This window comes from Nicotiana sylvestris, chromosome 11 (assembly GCF_000393655.2).
Source record: "Nicotiana sylvestris chromosome 11, ASM39365v2, whole genome shotgun sequence".
NCBI lineage: Eukaryota > Viridiplantae > Streptophyta > Magnoliopsida > Solanales > Solanaceae > Nicotiana > Nicotiana sylvestris.
In genome coordinates this window covers 128786123-128806658 of record NC_091067.1, presented here as the reverse complement: position 1 = coordinate 128806658, position 20536 = coordinate 128786123, and the positions used below count along the sequence as shown (strand labels likewise).

At 33.5% G+C, this 20536-nt stretch overlaps 2 protein-coding genes across 3 annotated transcripts; both read right to left on the bottom strand.

Annotated features, from left to right (window-relative positions):
* Positions 1-329: 329 nt before the first annotated feature.
* Positions 330-4833, bottom strand: LOC104244959 (uncharacterized). 2 transcript variants are annotated; one of them, XM_009800483.2, is made up of 7 exons: positions 4748-4833; positions 4438-4620; positions 1954-2036; positions 1793-1879; positions 1432-1580; positions 1194-1325; positions 330-784 (listed from the first exon to the last, which is right to left on the bottom strand). In XM_009800483.2, the coding sequence occupies exons 2-7, from the start codon at positions 4580-4582 to the stop codon at positions 595-597; spliced, it is 786 nt and encodes a 261-aa protein (XP_009798785.1). In that variant the 5' UTR covers positions 4583-4620; positions 4748-4833; the 3' UTR covers positions 330-594. The 2 variants fall into 2 exon arrangements, with proteins under 2 accessions (XP_009798785.1, XP_009798784.1); XM_009800482.2 differs by having other exon boundaries at positions 4730-4801.
* Positions 4834-8681: 3848 nt separating this feature from the next.
* Positions 8682-11496, bottom strand: LOC104244960 (probable glucuronoxylan glucuronosyltransferase IRX7). Its single transcript, XM_009800484.2, has 4 exons — positions 10843-11496; positions 10391-10752; positions 9987-10237; positions 8682-9883 (listed from the first exon to the last, which is right to left on the bottom strand). The coding sequence occupies exons 1-4, from the start codon at positions 11141-11143 to the stop codon at positions 9418-9420; spliced, it is 1380 nt and encodes a 459-aa protein (XP_009798786.1). The 5' UTR covers positions 11144-11496; the 3' UTR covers positions 8682-9417.
* Between the last annotated feature and the right edge of the window lie 9040 nt (positions 11497-20536).

The following is a 20536-nucleotide window of genomic DNA, read 5'->3' as shown; positions in this document are numbered from 1 at the left end:
AAATCTAACAAAATTTCTAGCAAAGATTTTAAAAGATCATTATGTTTAACATTATTGTCGTTTCCTATTCCATTCTTTGATGTAGTGGCTTTATTTTGTTTCCGACTCCATAATGGTATTTAACATTTTCAAACGTGTGGAAACATGACAATTAGAGAAACATAAGAGTTTGTTGGACAGTTAGCTCTAAAGTTATGTTTTCTTAAACAATGATCATACACTACTGTGATTAACAAAAGAGAGAGTTTATAATAGTCAATAGTAATCGCGATTAACAAAAAGAAATTTACTCAAAAGAAAGTGAAATATTTCCAAGTTAAGCAAGCCAATAACTCAAGAGCAATTGCTACATTTTCCAAAAAAAGAATCTAACAATGACAAAGATATTTTAGGCACGACAAACATAATGTTAAGGTGGATTTAAATATGCAAGATAAAGAGAAATCTCCAAACTCTGCCCCTACTTTGAATATGTTTTCCAAGTTGATGTCTTTTTACATCTTTCTGATAGTATTATGAGCTTCCTGGACAACGACAAAAAAAAAAAAAAGGAAAATGAAAGAAAACCCAACACCTATTTGCTTGAGAAGTAATTCAAGGTTTCACATTCTCTCTGATGAACTTCTCCAACTGAGAAATTTCTCCGGTCAAACCAGAAGCTTCAGCAACAATTACTCTGTTATGGCACTGCGAAAAAGCAAATGCTTCTCCAGGTACACCAAGCGTAAATTCATTAGCGATATCTGCATCAGATACTGCAGTCCTTGATGTACGAAGCTTGTCGCTGGCTCAATAAGAAAATCAACAAGTTATAAAACAGAACACCAGAAACAGCACTTTAACTAAAAGTTCTGCCATGGTTATAATACAGTGACCTAATGGGTACCCGAGTAAATAAGTAAAATAAAGGATACAACAAAACTTCATGGTGCTGCTATGATATTAACAATTTATAAAGGGTCTCCTAGTTCATTACCAGAAGAAAACGAATAAAGCATGCAACATATTTCACGGTGGAAAGGTTAATTTCAACTCTCTAGAAGGATTTTATTCTTATTTTCTATGTGTACGGATCAGAGTTACGCTTTAACCATACATTATATATGTATGCTTTAGGATAGTCTTCCTCATGTATGAACGGGTAAATTGGTGTTTGTTCTAAGAATAAATGCCATTGGATAGTGTTGCCGTACATTTCTTTCTCCAGCTGTTTCCTGATGAACTCCGTTGTATGGGCAGTTACTTTGTCAACCTTGTTGCAAAGGAGGAGCACTGGAACTTTTTTCTTGACTACACTTGCCTTTGTTAAGATCTCATATAAGTACCTGTATGCAAGAGGGATCATGATATGCAAAAGTCAGTTGTCAAATATCCAAATGCAAATTAACAACTGCTATTATTAAAGCAATATAAGCAGCAAATGATCAGTACTCTGAAGCAGCACGGCAGTTTGGTAAAAATTCCACAGAATCCACCACAAACACAACGCCGGCTGCTTGAGGCAAGAATTCATCCAGCTTCGGCCGAAGGCGAGAGTGCCCTGGGACATCAACAACGTGAATAGGCTTAACTTTCCCTTTCTGCAGCATAAAGTAAAACAGGTCCAAGTATGAGATGTGAAATACGTGAAGGAATTCAGTAAATCAATTACAAAAAACATGTCAAGACAAAAAAGGTAGACCAGTGGCAATTAACAAGATCCATCTTTGCCTTCTGAAGGTGGAGATGACAAGAATGCTGGGGAACTAGTAGAATGGGAAAAGGCGAAACAAGAGAAGACAATGTTCATTACCTTGTCTTTTTCGGAGTTTAGAATAAAACTGCCTTCATTTGGTTCCATTGACGTCACTGTACCCTGATGGGCTGAACCATCTCTAAGCTGGTGTATGCCACATCTAAACAGTTTAGATAAACTCCAAAAAGATTATCCCAGGTCTCATGTCAAAGAGTTACCTGGTAAAAAAGATAAGTTTTGCCGCTTCCACTAAGCCCAGTGAGTACAATGGTGTTAGATGCTGTACGCTTGAAAAGGCGAACTGCAGATAGAATAGTAAACAAAAGGAAATTCATCATATTTCAGCCTTCAACGGAAGTTAAAATGGATAAGCAAAACTCTAAAGCTAATACATGAAACCATTCACTGAGGATCATCATAGTGGCAAACGGGTGAAATAGAATTTTACGAAAATGTGGCATCAAATAGAAGAAAAGAAGAACCTAACACAGTCAGTCCTTGCAACCCCCCCCCCCCTCTCCGGACTTTTGCAACACATTCAAAAGATGAGTCTTGAGAAAAATAGTAGAAAGAGCCAACAGGAATTTATATAGTCATACTTTGCTTCATACTAAACTTAAGAAAGCAAGAGGAAATTTTTGCAGAACAGGCAGCTTAAGGCCGCTCCCACAGGCAAAGCTACTTAAAAATTTATCAAAATAGTCGAGACGATAAATATCATAGAGAACAAGAAGAAAGGAAGAATTTCCGGGGAACGCCTGAAAAATTGTCGGAAGAATGCTAGGCAGGATGGTGTCACTGAATGAACCAAAAAGGCACCCTTAAATGATGGCCAGAAAGAGACAAGAGTAATGCACTCGTGAAGAGAAGGAAATTTTTTTGGGCAGACAGACGGCATAACACCGCTTGCTGGTAAGTAATAAACTCTAACACCATGAAGAAAAAAGAAGAGAAGAAAACACTTATTGAATTTTGTTACTAGCAATATACAAGAGGACACTATGTAGGAGTTTTAATTTACATGAGATATGGGAAGTTTTATAAATCTCCGGTTTCTGATATTCTCCTTGCTTATAAAATTTGGGTTTCTGACATTCTCCTTTTTATAATTTTCTTGGGATGTTCTAGGAGAAATGTAAAAAAGATGAAAATGTTACACATACAATAAAAAGAGGATGGTTAAAATAGAGAACTGCTACTGAGTGTTATGTGATAAGGATGCCTACCAAAGTTAAAGTAAAGTTCTATAGAATAGTTGTGAGGCCATCAATGTTATATGGGAGTGAATGGTAGGCCTCTAAAGTTCGACATGTTCACAAGATAAATGTCACAAAGATGCAGATCCTAATATGGATGGGCAATCAAACAATATTAAACAAGATTAAAATGATATATTCAACAGAAGGTGTAAGTCGGGGGCAGATTTATAGGCAAAATTATGGGGCACGTGAACCCATGGTCTTTACGCAAAATTAGATAAATGTACATATTTTCTAAAATTGGTATAATATTAATTGGCGGCACCCATGCTCCAAGAGGGTTGTGGTGCACTTGGTTGAAGGTAAAGTTATTTACCAAGAGGTATAGGGATCAATTCTCACTTAATACATTTTTTCCTCCATTTTTTTAGTAGTGCACCCATGTACTAGAAATCCTAGATCCGCTCTGGTATAAGTAGCACACATAGAGGATAAAACGAGAAAAGGTCACTTCAAATGATTCAGTCATGTCCTAAGTTGACTTCCAAATGCTTCAGACTACAGGTGTGAAACCATTGTGAGTTCAGGGGTTAAAAAGGGATGAGGTAGACCCAAAATCACATGGCAAAAAATTGTCTCAGAGGACCTACAATCTTTTGAAATCCATGCAGGCCTAGTGAAAAATAAGGCACGATAAAAGAAAAGATTAATATAGGCGATACTAATTAGTTGGAATTAAATTTTTAAAGTGTTAGTATATTTACTTTAGATCCATTGCTTTCTAGGAGTCTTAAGTCATGCTAGAATTGTATATGGCAGTAGAAAATATAGAAAACTTCTAGTGTTTTTTTTTAAATTGTTATCTTACATATTATTGCAATGAAGTGAGCTTAAAAGGATAACATGAACATTAAGAATTCATATGGCCGACCCTAACTTGCTTGGGATTGAGGCATAGTTGTTGTTGTTGCATTCTTAAAGAAATTCTTAATGATAATTTTTTGTTTCCGCCAATGATACCAAAATTGATATCTAATCGACAATTGAGCAGAGAATTAAAAAGAGGAATCACCAAAATAACAGTTGATTAATAAAAGAAGAGGGAGTGCGATAGGTTGATGGCTAGCAAAAGCTAACCAAACTATGATGATTCCTCTATGCATACAAAAGATTCATAAACCGATATCAACTAATTTGGGATTGAGGTGTCATTCACTAAAAGAATACAACTTTGTTTTTTGTAGTTTGACTAAGATATAACTCAGTTATGTAATCAAAATTTTGCAATCACACAATTTTCTTCCAACACCTTCAGACACAAGCAAACAAAGAAAGGAAAACCTAAAACAAGTTCCAACGCCAAATGAAGAAACCTTTGATTTCCCAAGTCAAACTCAGAAATGAAAATTCAAAAGAATTGGACACATTGACACACCCATGCGAAAATTTAACAAAGAATTAAGGAAAACAATGTAATATTGAAGGGATATTTGAAAAGCTTACTGATAAACAAGAAAATGAGGGTGAATAAAACAACTCCAAGTGCAGTATAAAGTTGAACAGGAGGTGTTTGATGGATGAATTCTTCAACTTCATGTAACCATTGCTGCATTTGACTTTTCAATTGTTCCACTTTCTCCTTATCCATCTTCTTTTCAAAATTCTTCACTCGAATTTAATCTTACCCTAAGAAAGAACGAGACTTTCTCCATTAGATTACAAAAAAATTACAGACAGAAACAGGGAATTAAATAGGAATTGAAATTTATTGAAAGAGGAATATCTCAAGGATCACCGGAAACTCGATACCCACCGGCAATCCAGAGGGCCACCGATGCCTGAGGAAACGAAGAGTGTAGCAAAGTAGTTAACTGAGACGGGTTTATCGATAGGAAATTGGGCTTTAGAATCTGCACAAGTTTTGGGCCTCAGCCCACCAATTTTTGCTAGCAAATAGCACGGGCTAGCCAGTTTTCGGACTGGTCATTCAAAAATAGCTAGCGTTTGCCAAGTCAATAAAAAATAACCACTATTTTGCTGCAACAGAGATCGGTCCAGCATAATATACTGGAGTTTGGTGCACATGTGTATAAACTTCCAGCATATTATGCTGGAACTCCAACACGCAGAAAGTTCCAACATAATATACTAGAGATTCGAGCACCTGTGTATGAACTTCCAGCATATTATATTGGATCGGTATACTTTGCGGGAACTCCAGCATCCAGTATACTTATGCTGGAACTCCAGTATAATATACTGGAGTATCTTCCGGATTTTGAACAGTGTTTTCGTTCAGATTTATCTTTACATAAAAAAATGGCTAAATTTTGATTACTTTTGAAAGTGTGGGTATTTTTGAATGACCACTTGTAAATCTGACTATTTTTTAAATTCTCCCTGGAAATGTATTAGACCGAGTTCTTAATTTAGATATATTTTAACTTCAATTTATCACATTCTGAGTATGATATGGAAATTTAACCTCATATAGCAAAGATATACACCTTATTTATTATAAACTAAAATTATTTTAAAATATTATTTTTTTATAGCTACCTTTTATATTTTATAGCAAAATAGATATTTATGATATATACTACCATTGAAGTGTGAAATACGTTAATTATATTTTTTCTCTCTCTTTCAATTAGCACACGACTCTCTTTGAGAAAATACCTGCTTCTAATCGTGAATTCTCTGACCGAATATTTTAGGGTTACTGCATTTGAAAATACTTCTAAACTGTTGGGAGAAAAGGGGAAAGATAGAACTTTTCTTCAAAATCGAATTCCTCCAAGGAGGGGCTCGTCGCTCTGAGACTAAGGCCATTGCGTGAGGAGAAACAACGATGTCGGAATAATCCGAGTAGAGCATAGGTACTATAACATGAACGACTGACACTACAATATTTTCTACGCCAGAGAAGATTTGACGGACGGTTTTTTCTTCGTCTCCATTTCTAGTTTTAATACAATGTATACAGTATTTTGCTTGGCCGAAAAACGCCATCTCCGACGACTTTTCTTCTCCTCTTTGCTATTTAGTCACATACAATAATACAAATACATTATATTTTGTACAAATCCACTCAAACACATTGTATTTTTATAAAATATTTTTTTGCCTGTATTTATATATTTCGAATGTCTGTATTTTTTTACTCCAGTTGAATACACTTGTATTCATGCATACTATATATGCAGTATGCATGAATATAGGATATAAACATTGAAATACACTGAATACAAAAATTGAAATAGAACAGAATATAAATGAATACATTTAATTTTAAAATACAGTGAAATATAATCAAATACACTGAATATAAATAAAAATACAGTGAATACAACCAATAAAATATACTGAATACAACAATAATAACATGTATTAGGAATGACAAAAATACTGTTAATATAAATACATTTGAATACACTGAATACAAAATAGCGAATACAATAAATACATACATTGAATCTAATGAATGCGACATTAAAAAACAAAATATTGAAACACACCAAAAACAATAGTTATATATAACTGAAAAATCATTCTAATTAATTGGGTTGATAATGAGGCGTGCTAGAATTTATTTTGTTGAGTTATATTAGGAGTCTATCACGTTAATTGATACTATTTCCGTTATTAGACTGCTGGACAGACCTATTTTTAAGGTGATTGTCGTTCCTGTATTTATGAATGCATGACGCGAATACATGTGAATACAGTCGCGTACAACTGTAACCTCCTATTTTTTAGGCGACTTTTGCTACTGTATTCAAGAATACAATAGCGTGAATACAACGAATATACTATCGTAACAACTGAATAGTAATTATAGGAATTAACTATGTATATAGTAGCTATAGGAAGTTAATAGCCACAAAACAATAGTGGATTCTGAAAATTATTGTTAAGTCTAATATGTAACTTAGAAGGTAAAGTAAAAAATTTGCTATAATCGGTTAAAGAATAGTTGTAAAAGTTCTTTAATCAGTGCATATCTGGATATAACATAAATTATTATTCTTCCTCTGTCTTAATTTATGGGATGCATTTATCTTTTTAAATTGTTCCAAAAGAATTATATCTTTCTGTATTTAGAAATAATTTAAATTTAAATTTCGTAAAAGAATGATTTATATTATACAAGTATATATGACTTATTGTAAATCACATGTTTTAAAACTCTCTTTCTTAAATTTTATACCTAGTCAAACAACATCGAATAAAATTAGACGAAATGGGTGCTAATTATGGGCCAAGTCAAGCCATTTTGAGTTCTTCTTATTATTATTTTTATTTTATTTTTTTACTTTTTGTTGAACGTGAAAGAAGGTTCAATGAAAATTAGCGCGCCGAGCTGCCCTTCAGGCAGTACCTTATAATAGCTGATACCTATTTTCTCCAAATGCGTCCTTCAAAAATTGATATTGAGAAAGAAAGGGATCGGACAATGGATAATTCAAAAAGGACATAAGATTTTTTTGGATCCAAAATTAATAATTTGATATTACAGAGAAGTTTGAATTTATAATGATGTGGCTATTAAGGGGATAGTTAAGTATGATCTTTGATTCTGTATGAACCTGTTAAAAATAGAAAGTTGGAAAAGCATAAGGCTTGGGAGAAAAAAGAGCATTAATTAAAAAAATTCAAATACAATTCCGACCTACAGGAATCGAACCAGTGACCTAAGGATTATACTGCTTGGTAATTCCAAGCAGAGTCCTCCGCTTTACCAACGGAGCTAAGGTCGGGGATAATGCCTGTATCACCATTCATAATCTGATATACTTCGTATTTAGAAAGCCAAATAGTTGACGCCATTTTTCCTTAAATGTTTATCCATGTTTTGAGTTACTAACTATTTTACTGTGGATAATTGATAAATCCAACTGGTTTATACCTTTAAATGTAATCGGATCAGATAAGACTCCGAGAGAGCAGTCCTACTCAGCACATCCAATTTCACTTTGATCAACAACTTGATGGTATGACTAGATGGTTTAAGGTATTGGTTTACTAAATCGACGTACAATACGTCTTAATCATTCGGCTGGAAAAAAAAACTTCATGAACTCGCAATTTATAGGCACCTCTTCAGTATTTCAATTAATAATCAAATCATTGTCCTATGAGCTAAATGATATACAACATAACAATACGAGTGACCAAAATGTTATTCGCAAGGATATGATTCACATTATCATAAACTGGTAACGGTAAAAAACTTGTGGGAAAGAATAAGAAAGGTGGCGTAGAAGACAAATATAGAGACCCAAAAGTCCAAAACATTGCCTTAAAAACAGAGAACCTAGGGGGACAAAATATGTCATTTGGCCAATTTTACTCTGCAACCCGTGACCACTGAATTATTGAATTACTACTACTACTCACTTCTTTCTCTTCCCTTTCTAACGTAGTAACGTTTCACCATTAAAATACAACATTAAAGTTTCTGACACATCCTCGCTGTCTCCAAGCTGGTCCTTTCCATATTCTCTCTCCCACTTAAGGGTAAATACTGCATCCCCTCTCCTTTCCCATCTTCTTTACTATATCTCCTCATTCATTGAATCACAGACTCTACAATTCTTTTTCCCACAAATGCCAGTAAGAAAATACAAAAATTCAACATCATTCAACTTGAACATAAACCGGTGTTGCCAAAAGCGAAAAACATAGGAATTTTAAGCTCAAAGTGCAATTAAACTTCAATCTCTATTTATGAAGAAAGGCGCAACTAAAAATTAAAATGCTTATGTAATTCAAGAAAAATAACAAATTCACTCCTAATATTTGTTGTTTAGTACTGTCATGTTCAAGATAGAACTCATGGACATTGAGGCACATCCCTTACTGTCTTACCTAGACTTAAAAGCTTACACGAGACGAATCGTCCTCCTTGGCTTAAATGCACCATATATGAGCCTTTGATAAGGCTGACATGAATATTGTATTATCTATTTCTTTCTAACTTTCTACCTTTCGTATATTTGAGTAAAATTTCTACAAAGATATAAGAACAAAAAAAACAAAGGAATTGTACAGCAAAGCAGAAGCATCCACACTGCAGACCATGCGCATTTTCTCAACCATCTTCTGTCTCTTCTTATTTCCCCCATACCATACCAATAAAACAATAATATTCCTTCACTTCACATGTGCACAACAGAAGCTAATGTCCACCCCAAGCCGCATCTACAACCAATCACATCTTGCCAATTCAGCTTACAATAAAATCTCTCTAATCTTGGACCCCACTTACCAATTTTCCTAACTCTATATACATAAAAAGTGAAAAATATACAGAGTTGTCCTGTCACTCTCTCTCTCTCTCCTTCTTCTGCTAAAAATAAAGAACAGTCCAATACATCCATAGCTGTCTCCCACATTTACACATTTCCACGTCGATTAAAGAGCCTTTCTTAGCTGGCAGTAGATTCTATCCCCATAATATGCTCCACACCTGGCAAAATTCTATTCGTTTGAAACTCTTGACCTGCGATGAGACATACTCAACTTCTGAGTCAAAGCATGTAAAACTTGCCACGTGGCGTCTCCCTCTACCGTCCGATCATGGAACAAGAGGGACCGTGTAATTCTTGGGTCCCACAGCTTCTGTTGTATGATGCTTAAGTTGGTGGCAGCCACGTGTTCAAGAATTGAACCAAGCTTTCCGACGTCTTTCTCCGCCACCGTGACGGAGATATCCGCCCACGGCACGGCGGAGGAAAACGGCAGCTCGATGCCGTCGGCGATGATCACCGGTACACAGCCTAAAACGACCGATTCCACCAGTCTTGGACTCCATGGGGCCCACCCTAATGGACACAAACAAAACGTTGACCGTAATATCTCCGACTGGTAACCGGCAAACCTATGCCTCTTCAGGTAAAATCTCCGATCATTCCCATATTTTTGTAATATAACTGTACGAACTTTCCTGACAATGAAAGGAGAAGATAAAACGGTAAAAGGTCATTATCGACATTTCATAATAAAACAGACCAAAAAGATCGTTCACGGAGATAAAAAATTACACTTACTTGCTGTAATAACGTCCGCTGACATTTTTAGGGTGGACTTCCATTTTACCCCTAAAGAACGCGAAAATATCACGTTTACCATTGACGTCCGACGTGGACAGCGTTTTCCGTACACTTTCCGGCGACACATACGGCGGAATAACAACATGTTCTGCTCTTTGACATGGGTGATCATATTTAACACCAAACGTTTGTAATATAATCGAATTTCTCAAAATTTCAGGTATCCCATCTGCCATAGCCACATCCTCCTATTAACGAAAACACATAAAGATCAATACTTTAACCTTAAAAGACCATAAAGATGAAAACATCATCTTATTTTTTGTAGGAAAAACAAAAAGATTTCTTCTTTATAGAAAAAATAACAGACCAGTCAATGAAAGCTTCATTTTTGGACTTACCAACGTGTGAAAACAAGCTCCAAAATCATGAGAAGCGACAAAGACATGGTCAGAACCTAAACTACGATTCCAAAATGGAAATTGTGAAGATATTAGCTCAACAGCTGAACCAATAAGAGAACGAGCGTGACCAATAGCTGGGAATCCATTAACTGTGCTAAAATTGCAAGAAACATAAACGGGTACGAAGAAAAAATCAGCTTCCCACGGGTCAAATGTTCGGACATCGCTGTTTAACAAAGCTCTATGTATTGCCACCTCAGATGCAAACAAATGGTTGCTACATCTTTCATTTGTTAACCAATCGCTATTATATTTTGTTGGTAACTCGTAAACGTAAATCTTTAAACCATTCAATGAATCTGAAACAAACAAACAAAATGAATAAAGATTAATACGAGTATTAATGTTAGCAAAAAATAGAAGATTAATAATGTGACGTAATTAATTACCTTGGTGGTGTTTAGGGTATTGAAGAAGAGCTGAAGAGTTGATTGATTCAATGAGAGCACGTGAAGCTTTAGATTGAGAAACGGTAGTTTTAGAAATGAAGGAGATAGTATTATTAGGCTTGTGATTAAAGAGAAAAGAAGCAAAGAAGTAAAAAGAAAGTGAAAACCAAAGCACCCATTTGAAATATCTGTAACAAAAACTTTTCTCTGATGTTCTAACGTTTCTGCTATTATTATGTAATAGCCTCATTCTTACATAGAAACCTCTGTTTCTATTGTTTGTTCTTTTTGGTTCCAACATTTAAATTTCGTTTCTCCCTTCTTAAACCCCTCGAAAAGAGAAATGGTGTGTAGCTGGTGAAATGGGGCTGTCGTTTTTGGTATTGAAGTGGAGATGAAGAAACAGGGGATGGTTTGTTAAGAGTTCGTTTTAACTTGAAGAATAAAGAAATGAACGAATATGTCACAGAAAAAGAATTGACACCTAAAAATAATTAAGTATTGGGGTTTGGTTCAGTTTCTGTTTCCCTAGGAAAAAAATAATAATGGAGGTCATGAAGTTGCAGAGATGGCAGAGAGAGAAAGTGAGAAGAGAGAAAGGGTTTACTAATACAGAAGGGTCACATTGTGATGGAGCAGAATGAATAGCGGCATGGCTCTCGGTTTCGAAGTTGGCTTTTAATATTATGTGTTCTAAGTTTAAATACCAAAATAACCTTTAAGTTTTGAATTTTTTGTTTTTTTTGGTTCTATTAGTTGTCTGTATCAGAAATTCGAATTCGTTCAACGTAAAACTAATTAAAGGATAAAGCAATTTTTTTCATCACCATTCTCGATATTAAGAAAATATTGGATGAATCAACCTTTGAATATGCAAGTTTCAACTATAATATCGTGTGGAAGGTCAAACACTCAAGTTTTTAGTTGGTAAGTATTGATAGGCAGGGGGGGAGGGGGGAGTATTGATAATTGAGTTATATTTATGATCTCATTTATTAGCCATTTCACATAGTTGGAATTAATACTACTAAATTCTTGATAGATATAGTAAGATCCTAGTATTAAAACCTTGGACGGTGAGATCCAGATCTATACAAGTGTGATATTTTGAAAATTGATCTAGCCTTTGAACGTTACTCTCTAGTTTAGTCAAAATTATCAACTTGTTTCTACAGATTTCACATAAAGTGTGAAATATTATGTAAACGTGTAATTATTATTCAAAGTCTGAATTTGAGGGCTTTGGTTATGTTGTTAGATTTGACTAGTATTAGTACACATGCGATGCGCGGACACAAATATCACATTAGAATTTGAGTTATTGAAATTACCTTAAAATTTAAAACTTCCATATAACATGTTTCTTTTTGTTTATATTTTTATTTTATATATGTAACAATCTAACTCCTTGATTTAGTACTTGTATTTTATTTTGTGGTCAATATTAAATAATGCTAAACATATCATGTTTGTGATATGTCTTGTTTGAGCATATTATTTAACAAAATTTTTACTACCACTTTATGTTTCACAGCAAATTCGAATAAGTCTTATCCTTCTACATTTTCACCCAAAACAACTCTCTCTTTAATCTTTGCTTATAGTTATTGCATTATCTATTACTTAATAATGTTATATTCATGTGATCTTTTATTAGCTTACCAATTGACTTGATATCTTGCTTATTACCCTTTTGATAAACATATATAAATATAATTTTTTTATTCCTAAAATTTAATTTATTTTTGTACTTTTTTCCTCTTACTTGGAACTCTATTTTCATTTAAATCTTTCAATAATATTTTTGAGTATTATTTAATTATTTAATATACTTATAGTTAATTAATTCAAAGTATAAATATTCTCACACTATCTCTATTTTCCTCTTTATACATCCTCTTCCCTACTATGAATTTTTAATTAGTTTTTTTACATTAATATTTTACCAATAAACAAAATATATAATATCACATTTTATTTTAAGTTTTAACTTTGAATTAGTTTAAAATATTAATTGATAATTTTTTTATTATTATATTTTAAATCTATTGAATTTTCTTATAATTATTTTTTGTATCACGTGTAGTTAAATTTTCTTTCTCTTCTAACGTTAGGATACAAATAGACTTTAATTTTCGTTCATAAAATTACCCACATGAGATATTTATTTTGTATTTCGTTAGTTTTAATTTGTTATCCAATTTTTAGTTTTTTATTTAGTAAAACTTTAATTTTGTAGTCCTATCCATAGTTTGAGTGTTTCGCCATAATTTTAATCTAAATCTCAAGTTCAAATCGTCTTTCCCTTCTATTTCTAATATTGAATATTTTTAAATTTTTTATTATTGCTATTAAGTTACCTAATATATAGTATTTTATTTTCTTATGTGGCTTTCGTTAACATGCCTCTTTATTTTATATCATAATCTATTTATATCCTTTAATATCATTATATAAATCGATGTATGATTTTTTTAATCTTGAAATAAATATTTATTTTATTTAAAATTAATACCCAAAATTATCAAATTGTTTAAGCATTATATATTTACTTTATTTTATTTTTTAAACCAATTCTTAGTATAAATAACCTCACATTATCTCTAATTTATAATAGTTTGATTTTTTTAAAGTTTTTAATCTATTAAACTTCAGTTATGTGGCCTTATCCACGTCATGGCCATTTTTTATCATACTTAAAAAAAAATTATATCAAATTTAAATAAGTTTTATCCTTTTTTGTTCTTTATGATAGAAATTTTGATTTTTTCTCTGTTTGTTTCTCATTTTGCTATTGTATATTCAATACTTAATATTATTAACATTTTTTTTTGGTAAGTAAAATTTGTTATTTCACGAACCAAGTATAATCTTTACAATTCGCATTCATTAGGATCTTGGACATCATACCCCAAGTCCTATACTTTCTCGTTTCTCCTAATTACAGACAAAAAAATAAAAGGAAACTCTGTAAAGCAGTCTAGTACTATCTCAAATTTTAGGATACTCTTTCATCTCCTGTAGCTTGCTATCTAGCTTCTTATATTTACTACCACAACTATGAATTTCCTGTGCTATTACCCGTATGATGGCCTTATTTTGCCTAGCCTTCCCTTGAAAGATCCTCAAGTTCCTCTCATTCCATATGTGATAGACGCATGCTACCAAACAGATTCTATACACATTTGAATTTGCAAATTTCCCCTTTGCATGCACCTCTGCCCATTGAACTTCTTCATTTTACCCTTTTGCTTTCCTTTGGATTCCTTGTCATTCCAATAAGCTATCCCAGATTTGTGATGTTACTCCACACTTAAAGAACAAATGTTCTGCACTTTCTAGTTCTCTTGCACACAATGGACACGATAGATCATCAATTTGACTCCATTTTGCCACTCTATCTCTTGTTAACAGCCTCCCATGTAAGTTTAAGTATAGTATGAATAGCCATCTAGGAGCTCCAGAGTTGTTACAGATTAATCTTCTCCATGAGCATTTTGGATAATCACCCTGGAACTTCTTGTACATCTTTTGTATGGTGAAGCCTTGCATCTGATTGAGTTCTTCTTCTTGTATCCCCACTTCTTCCAAATATTCAGCAACCTTTAGTATCTTCTGTACAATCCAAGACGCCTGCATTGGTTTGCTCTTCTACAGACTAACTCTCCTTCCATAGTAACAATGTATCCATTTTACCCATAGTTTATCCTTCTTATTGCATATGTTCCACAGCAATTTGCACACAGCTGCCTTGTTCCACAATTGGATGTCCATAATGTTCATCCCCCCTGCTACCTTTGGCATACAGATTCTATCCCAGGCAATAAGTGCCCTATGTGATACATCAACACCTCCTGTCCAGAGGAACCTTTTGCACACACTCTCAATCATTTGTATCAACTTCCTAGGTAATGTAAAAATCTGAGACCAGAAAGTTTGTATTGAGAAAAGAACACTTTTAATAAGTTGTAATCTCCCTGCATAAGACAAAAACTTTGAAGTCCAGCTAGTAATCCTGCCAATTATCTTGTCAATTAGTGGCTTGCACTGAGTTATTGATAGCCTCTTTGTACTGAGAGGGACCCCTAGGTATCTTATAGGCAGCTCACCCTTTAAGAAACCTAGATGATCCAATATATCAAGCTGCAATGTCTGGTTCACTCCCCCAAAGTATACACTACTTTTCTCCACATTTGCTTTCAGCCCAGAAACCTTAGAGAACATTTGAAAACTAGCATACAGTGCTTTCACAGACTCCATGTCTCCTTTACAAAACAAGAGCAAATCATCTGCAAAACTGAGTTGTATTATATTTAGCTTAGCATATTTTTGATGGAATTTGAAAGACTTGTTCCCCTTAAGCCCATTTAACATTCTTGTGAAGTATTCCATTACTAGCACAAACAAAAAAGGGGACATGGAATCTCCCTATCTCAGTCCCTTCTTTGCTGGAAAAGGCTTCATAGGATTACCATTTATAAGTATAGAGTAGGATACTGTAGTTACACATTTCATGATCCATGTAATGAACTCTTGTGGAAAGCATAGTTGGTCCAGAATTTGCTATGAGAAACACCACTCAACAGAGTTATATGCCTTATTCATATCAATCTTCAAACAACATCTTGGAGTAATATTCTTCCTGCTATAACCTTTTACAATCTCATGGCTTAGAATGATGTTGTCTGAAATTATCCTCCCTGGTACAAAAGCTGATTGGCTATCATCAACCAAGTAGTCCACACCTGTTGAAGTCTGCTAGTTATGATTTTGGATATGACTTTATAGATGGTAATACAACATGATATTGGCCTAAACTCTGAGATTCTTAATGGATTTTGCACTTTAGGAACTAAAGTCACTATAGTGCAGTTGATTGGTCTGTACATTTATGAAGTTCTAAAGAAGTCCTGAACTGCACTTCATCTCCTATAATTGCCCATGTCTTTTTAAAGAATAGTGGATTATACCCATCACACCCTGGAGCCTTTGAGTCATCTATGCTTTTTAGTGTTTGGACAATCTAATCCCTTGTCATAGGTTCTATCAGTTTTACTTGTTGTGCTCTTGTCAGTATGCTTCCTCTCTTCATCACATCTGGTGTAATTGTTGGGATCTCCTTTGCAGCTGTTCCTAATAGTTTCTGATAGAACTGAATGATTTCCTGTTGTACTTCCTCCTGATTCCGAGTCTGCATTCCTGTTTGGGTGACTAGCTTTATAATCTTCTTTTGAGCATTCCTGTTCTTTATACTAGCATGAAAGAAAGCTGAATTTGAATCCCCTAGTCTCAACCATTGGATCGTGGACTTTTGTTTCAGTATACCCTCCTCAATTGTACTTCATTTTTCTAGCTTGTCTTTTAGATCATTTTCATCATTCTTCAAACTCTTTGTATGGTTTAGGTCTCTTATTAGCATCTACATCCTCTGTAACTCTCCCCTTATGAGTGTGATCTTCCCATGAATTTCGCTATACTCCTCTTGATGCAGCTGCTTCAGCCCATTCTTAAGTTTTTTAAGCTTCAGCTAGATTCTTTTCATTGTTGGTCCTTGTATGTTCCTCTCCCATGCTGCTTTAACTATGTCTTCAAATTCCTTGTGCTCAGCAAGGTTGTTGAAAAATTTAAAAGGTTTTGGACTGTTCTGCTGTTCCTGCTCAAAATAAAGACACAAAGGTGTATGGTCAGAAAACAAAGGGTCCTGCACCACCACCTCCAATTGCCTCATATTCATCATTCATCCATCATTTACTAGTGCTCTATCTATTTTGCTATGTACATGACTATTTGTTCATGTAAACTCCCTCCCAACATATCTAAGTTCTGTCATTCCTGTATTTTCTAAGAAATCATTGAAATCCCTTATCTCTGCTTCCATAACAGGGTTCCCATTGTACCTATATTCCCAACTTTGTATTGCATTATAGTCACCCATTGCAATCCAAGGTCCCTTTAGCTCCCTATGCAACTGTGTTAACTCCTCCCACATGTTCCTTCTTTGTTCAATAGTGTGCAGCCCATATATTGCTGAAAATCAGAATTCTTCCTTGCTCTCAATTAAAGTAATCTTCCCTGTGATCATCTGCTCAGATTTATTATGCTGCACAAACTCCACTACTCCTGGATCCCATACTACCCATATTCTTCCTTTTGTACTAGCTACATAATTGTCATTCCACTTCCAGCTCTGTGCAATTTTTTGTATGATTTTCCTTGCCACATCTTTCTTCACCTTGTGCTCAATAATAGCTATTAAGCCTACCTTATTGTCTCTAATATATTTGTCGCACCTCCTTTTTACATACCCGAGAGGGTGCAAGGGAGTTTTCTCCAATTAAAGGACAGTCGAAACGGGATTTGTTTGTTTGTTTCAGAGTCGCCACCTGGGAATTTTAAGGCGTCCCAAGTCACCGGTTTTAATCCCTGAATCGAGGAGAATATGACTCTGTCTATTTAACAGTCTGCGCACCAGAAATCCGGATAAGGAATTCTGTTAACCCGGGAGAAGGTGTTAGGCATTCCCGAGTTCCGTGGTTCTAGCACGGTCGCTCAACTGTTATATTCGGCTTGATTATTTTGATTTGTAAAATACATTTTTATTGCATGATTTTATTGTTACCGCTTCTATTTATATTTAAAGACCCTTCTTTGAATTGAATCACGCGTACGTGTATTCGTGTTATAAATTATATTTTTTTAAAAACATGCGGAGTTGTGTCACGCGCACGTGTACACAATAATATAGATAATATTTTTATTATAATAATTATTTTTGAAATTATGCTTTAATAAAATCAAGAACATTCGCCCTTTTTGTATAATTAAGTAGTGAACCTCACATCTCGGTTTTTTATGAAATTAATAATGATATTCTCCGAGGAATCCCTTTTATTAAATATTCGATCGAAGTTGCGCGAACGCATAATCCGAATTGCTTTTAGAAATATAATCAGGTTACGCGAACGTATCCCTAATCACAAAAATATTCTTGATAAGGTTCTCTACAAATTGTTATTATGTGTTGACCGCGAGCCTTGTTTTACACATATGAATCATATACCTCAAATTTTAAAGAATTAATGACGTGAAAAAGAAAACAGACAATACGTATCTAAAACTAACATTTTTCGTGGATACAACCTTTGGATGTCCATAAATCGAATCGTGTATAAAATTGGGAAAGAACTTAAAATGGTAAACAAATTAATATTTTCCGCAGAATCTTCATTGTTTCATTTAAGGCGAACTCTTCTTCTATATATCTTTTACATAAAATGCCACGATTCGTTTATAAATCCTATGTCCTTCTCATGTATTTGTTTTAGTCCAAAGTTGCAATGGTTTGGTTAATGTTTGCAATGGAAGATAAGAGTCAAGTTGATAAGAAAGAGAACTATTATACAAATTGATTCAATAAAATTACATCACATGCAATATAGTTGTACGTTTGAACCATTCCTAATATTGTATCAACTCACCTTCCACATATGATTATATATATACTCATCATCATGCCATATATGAACATACAACTTATATCAATCTAAACGAAAATCAGATTATTTTTTTTTACAAGATATACTAATAATGTAATTTATTGATACTTCCATTCTACTTTACATTTAGCTAACAATATTACGGGATGTAATTAATGGCCCATTTTATGCCATGTTCCCTACCTTGGTATTTTAATCATGACTTCACTTAATGAAAATTCCGAAATAGATGATATTATTACAACACTTAAACGAATTTTAAGAGGTAACAATTATCTTATATTCATTACGCCAAACGTACTACTATATTAATCAACTGAAACAAAAACCAAATTTTTAACTAATGAACTTGAACGAATGGAAAACAGAATTATAATTCCCGAACTTCATTAATTTGTCATGTTGAAGCTTTTCGTGACATGAATTTACAGATATGTACCTGATATTGGAAGCAAAAGAAAATGAAGATGAGAATCAGCAGCAGTAATAACAGTACAACAGCAACAACTGCCCAGCAACAGTAACAACCCAGTAACAGACCGGTGGAGTAGTAATCCCAAAAACAAAAGCTTTAAGCTTTAAATGAAACAACAACCATTAATACTAATTTCAAACAAAGAAAGAAAGCAGTAGATTTTTAGTTTTTATTTTTATTTTTGAAAGCTTAAATATTTTTCGGAATTTTTCTCTCTTCTATTCTCTGTCCGTTTTTTCTCTCTATCTGTGTGTGTATTTTTTTTCTCGTATCTCTCTTTATTGTCTCCCTTGTCTTGTGTTCAAGACTTCATATATATAATCTCATCCCATAAATCTTTCAATTAATTAAAATCAATACTTTTTCTCTACCCAACCCATTATCTTCCCACTCATCCCCATTACATTAAATAAACATATCACACCACCCCATTTCATTTTGTCCCCCATGCCTAACATAAAATAATGCAAGATTCCCCCTTTAAATTAAATCTTGTCCCCCCTTTATATTAAATAACCATATCACAACCCACCCCATTTTATTTTGTCCCCCATGCTTCATATAAACAATTACAAAATGTACAATTCCTAAACTACCCCTCTGACCCTATTGCAAATTACTATTTTACCCCCGAAAGTACTATAAATTACCAAACTACCCATCAGCTATAACACATCAATTAATCAAACTTAACCAAAATATAGACAATATGATCAATTTCTAACAATGTTCAAACAACAATATGAACACGGATGAACATCATAACAACAATATCACATGAACACGATTTTAACAACATTTCAACAACAAATCACATGAACACAAATTGAACAACAAAGAACAACTAAAATTTGATTGAACAATATTTTAGCAACAAAACCTATTTTCGGATTTAAACAACAACAACAATCAAACAAGTACATTTAGATTAAATTCAATAATATTGAACTTAAAATCAACTCTAACAACATTACAACAAACAATTCTTATATTAAACTTTAAACAAGATTATGAGAACAATTCAAGCAATAATCATAAATGGTAAACAAGAAATCAAACTATACAAAATTCGGATTCAAGATCATCCAAACAAAGTATGAACATGAATGAATCTATTTTAACACAACAAACATGACGGATTAAACGATTAAATCAATATATTCCTTTAACACAACTAAATTCTTTTTAGACAAATAACAAGATCGACGAATAAACAATTATGAACTTAAGCTTGAACTTAACAATATTAACAATTTCTAACAATACATAAACTCATGAAACAAATTGAAGAAATAGTTAATTAAATTTCAATTTGAATCTAACAAACATCAAACTAACAAATATTCACTTAAACAATAATACAAACATGAAATGAATATGAAAACAACTAATTAAACTTCTATTTTGAAATCTGAAAATTAATTTAACAAAACAACATGATCACACTAGAAAATTATTTCAACGATGAATCAACGAACAAGACAAGGATTAAATCATTTAACGATTTTGGATCCGAAAAATATCAAACAAAAATATGAACAAAAATAAAACTTAGAACAACTAACCGGAGATGAACAACGACAAACTCGAACCATGTATGGACTGTTTTGACAAATATCAACCAAAGCTCGAACAAAAGCTTGAACTCGACTTTATTGAGTAACGTCGAAACAGTAGCAATAATTTACGCGAAGCAGAAGCAACGTTTGGTTGTTTGGTTGAG

What these genes read in the sequence shown, in the direction of transcription:
- LOC104244959 (XM_009800483.2), bottom strand. Translation starts at nt 4,582, where the DNA reads ATGGATAAGGAGAAAGTGGAACAATTGAAAAGTCAAATGCAGCAATGG. An exon ending in CCTCATTTTCTTGTTTATCA is followed by an intron (nt 2,037 to 4,437) that starts GTAAGCTTTTCA and finishes TTCTATCTGCAG; the next exon opens with TTCGCCTTTTCAAGCGTACA. An exon ending in TAAACTCCGAAAAAGACAAG is followed by an intron (nt 1,581 to 1,792) that starts GTAATGAACATT and finishes TTTATGCTGCAG; the next exon opens with AAAGGGAAAGTTAAGCCTAT.
- LOC104244960 (XM_009800484.2), bottom strand. Translation starts at nt 11,143, where the DNA reads ATGTTGGAACCAAAAAGAACAAACAATAGAAACAGAGGTTTCTATGTA. An exon ending in GAGCTTGTTTTCACACGTTG is followed by an intron (nt 10,238 to 10,390) that starts GTAAGTCCAAAA and finishes TTTCGTTAATAG; the next exon opens with GAGGATGTGGCTATGGCAGA. An exon ending in AGCGGACGTTATTACAGCAA is followed by an intron (nt 9,884 to 9,986) that starts GTAAGTGTAATT and finishes TTTCATTGTCAG; the next exon opens with GAAAGTTCGTACAGTTATAT.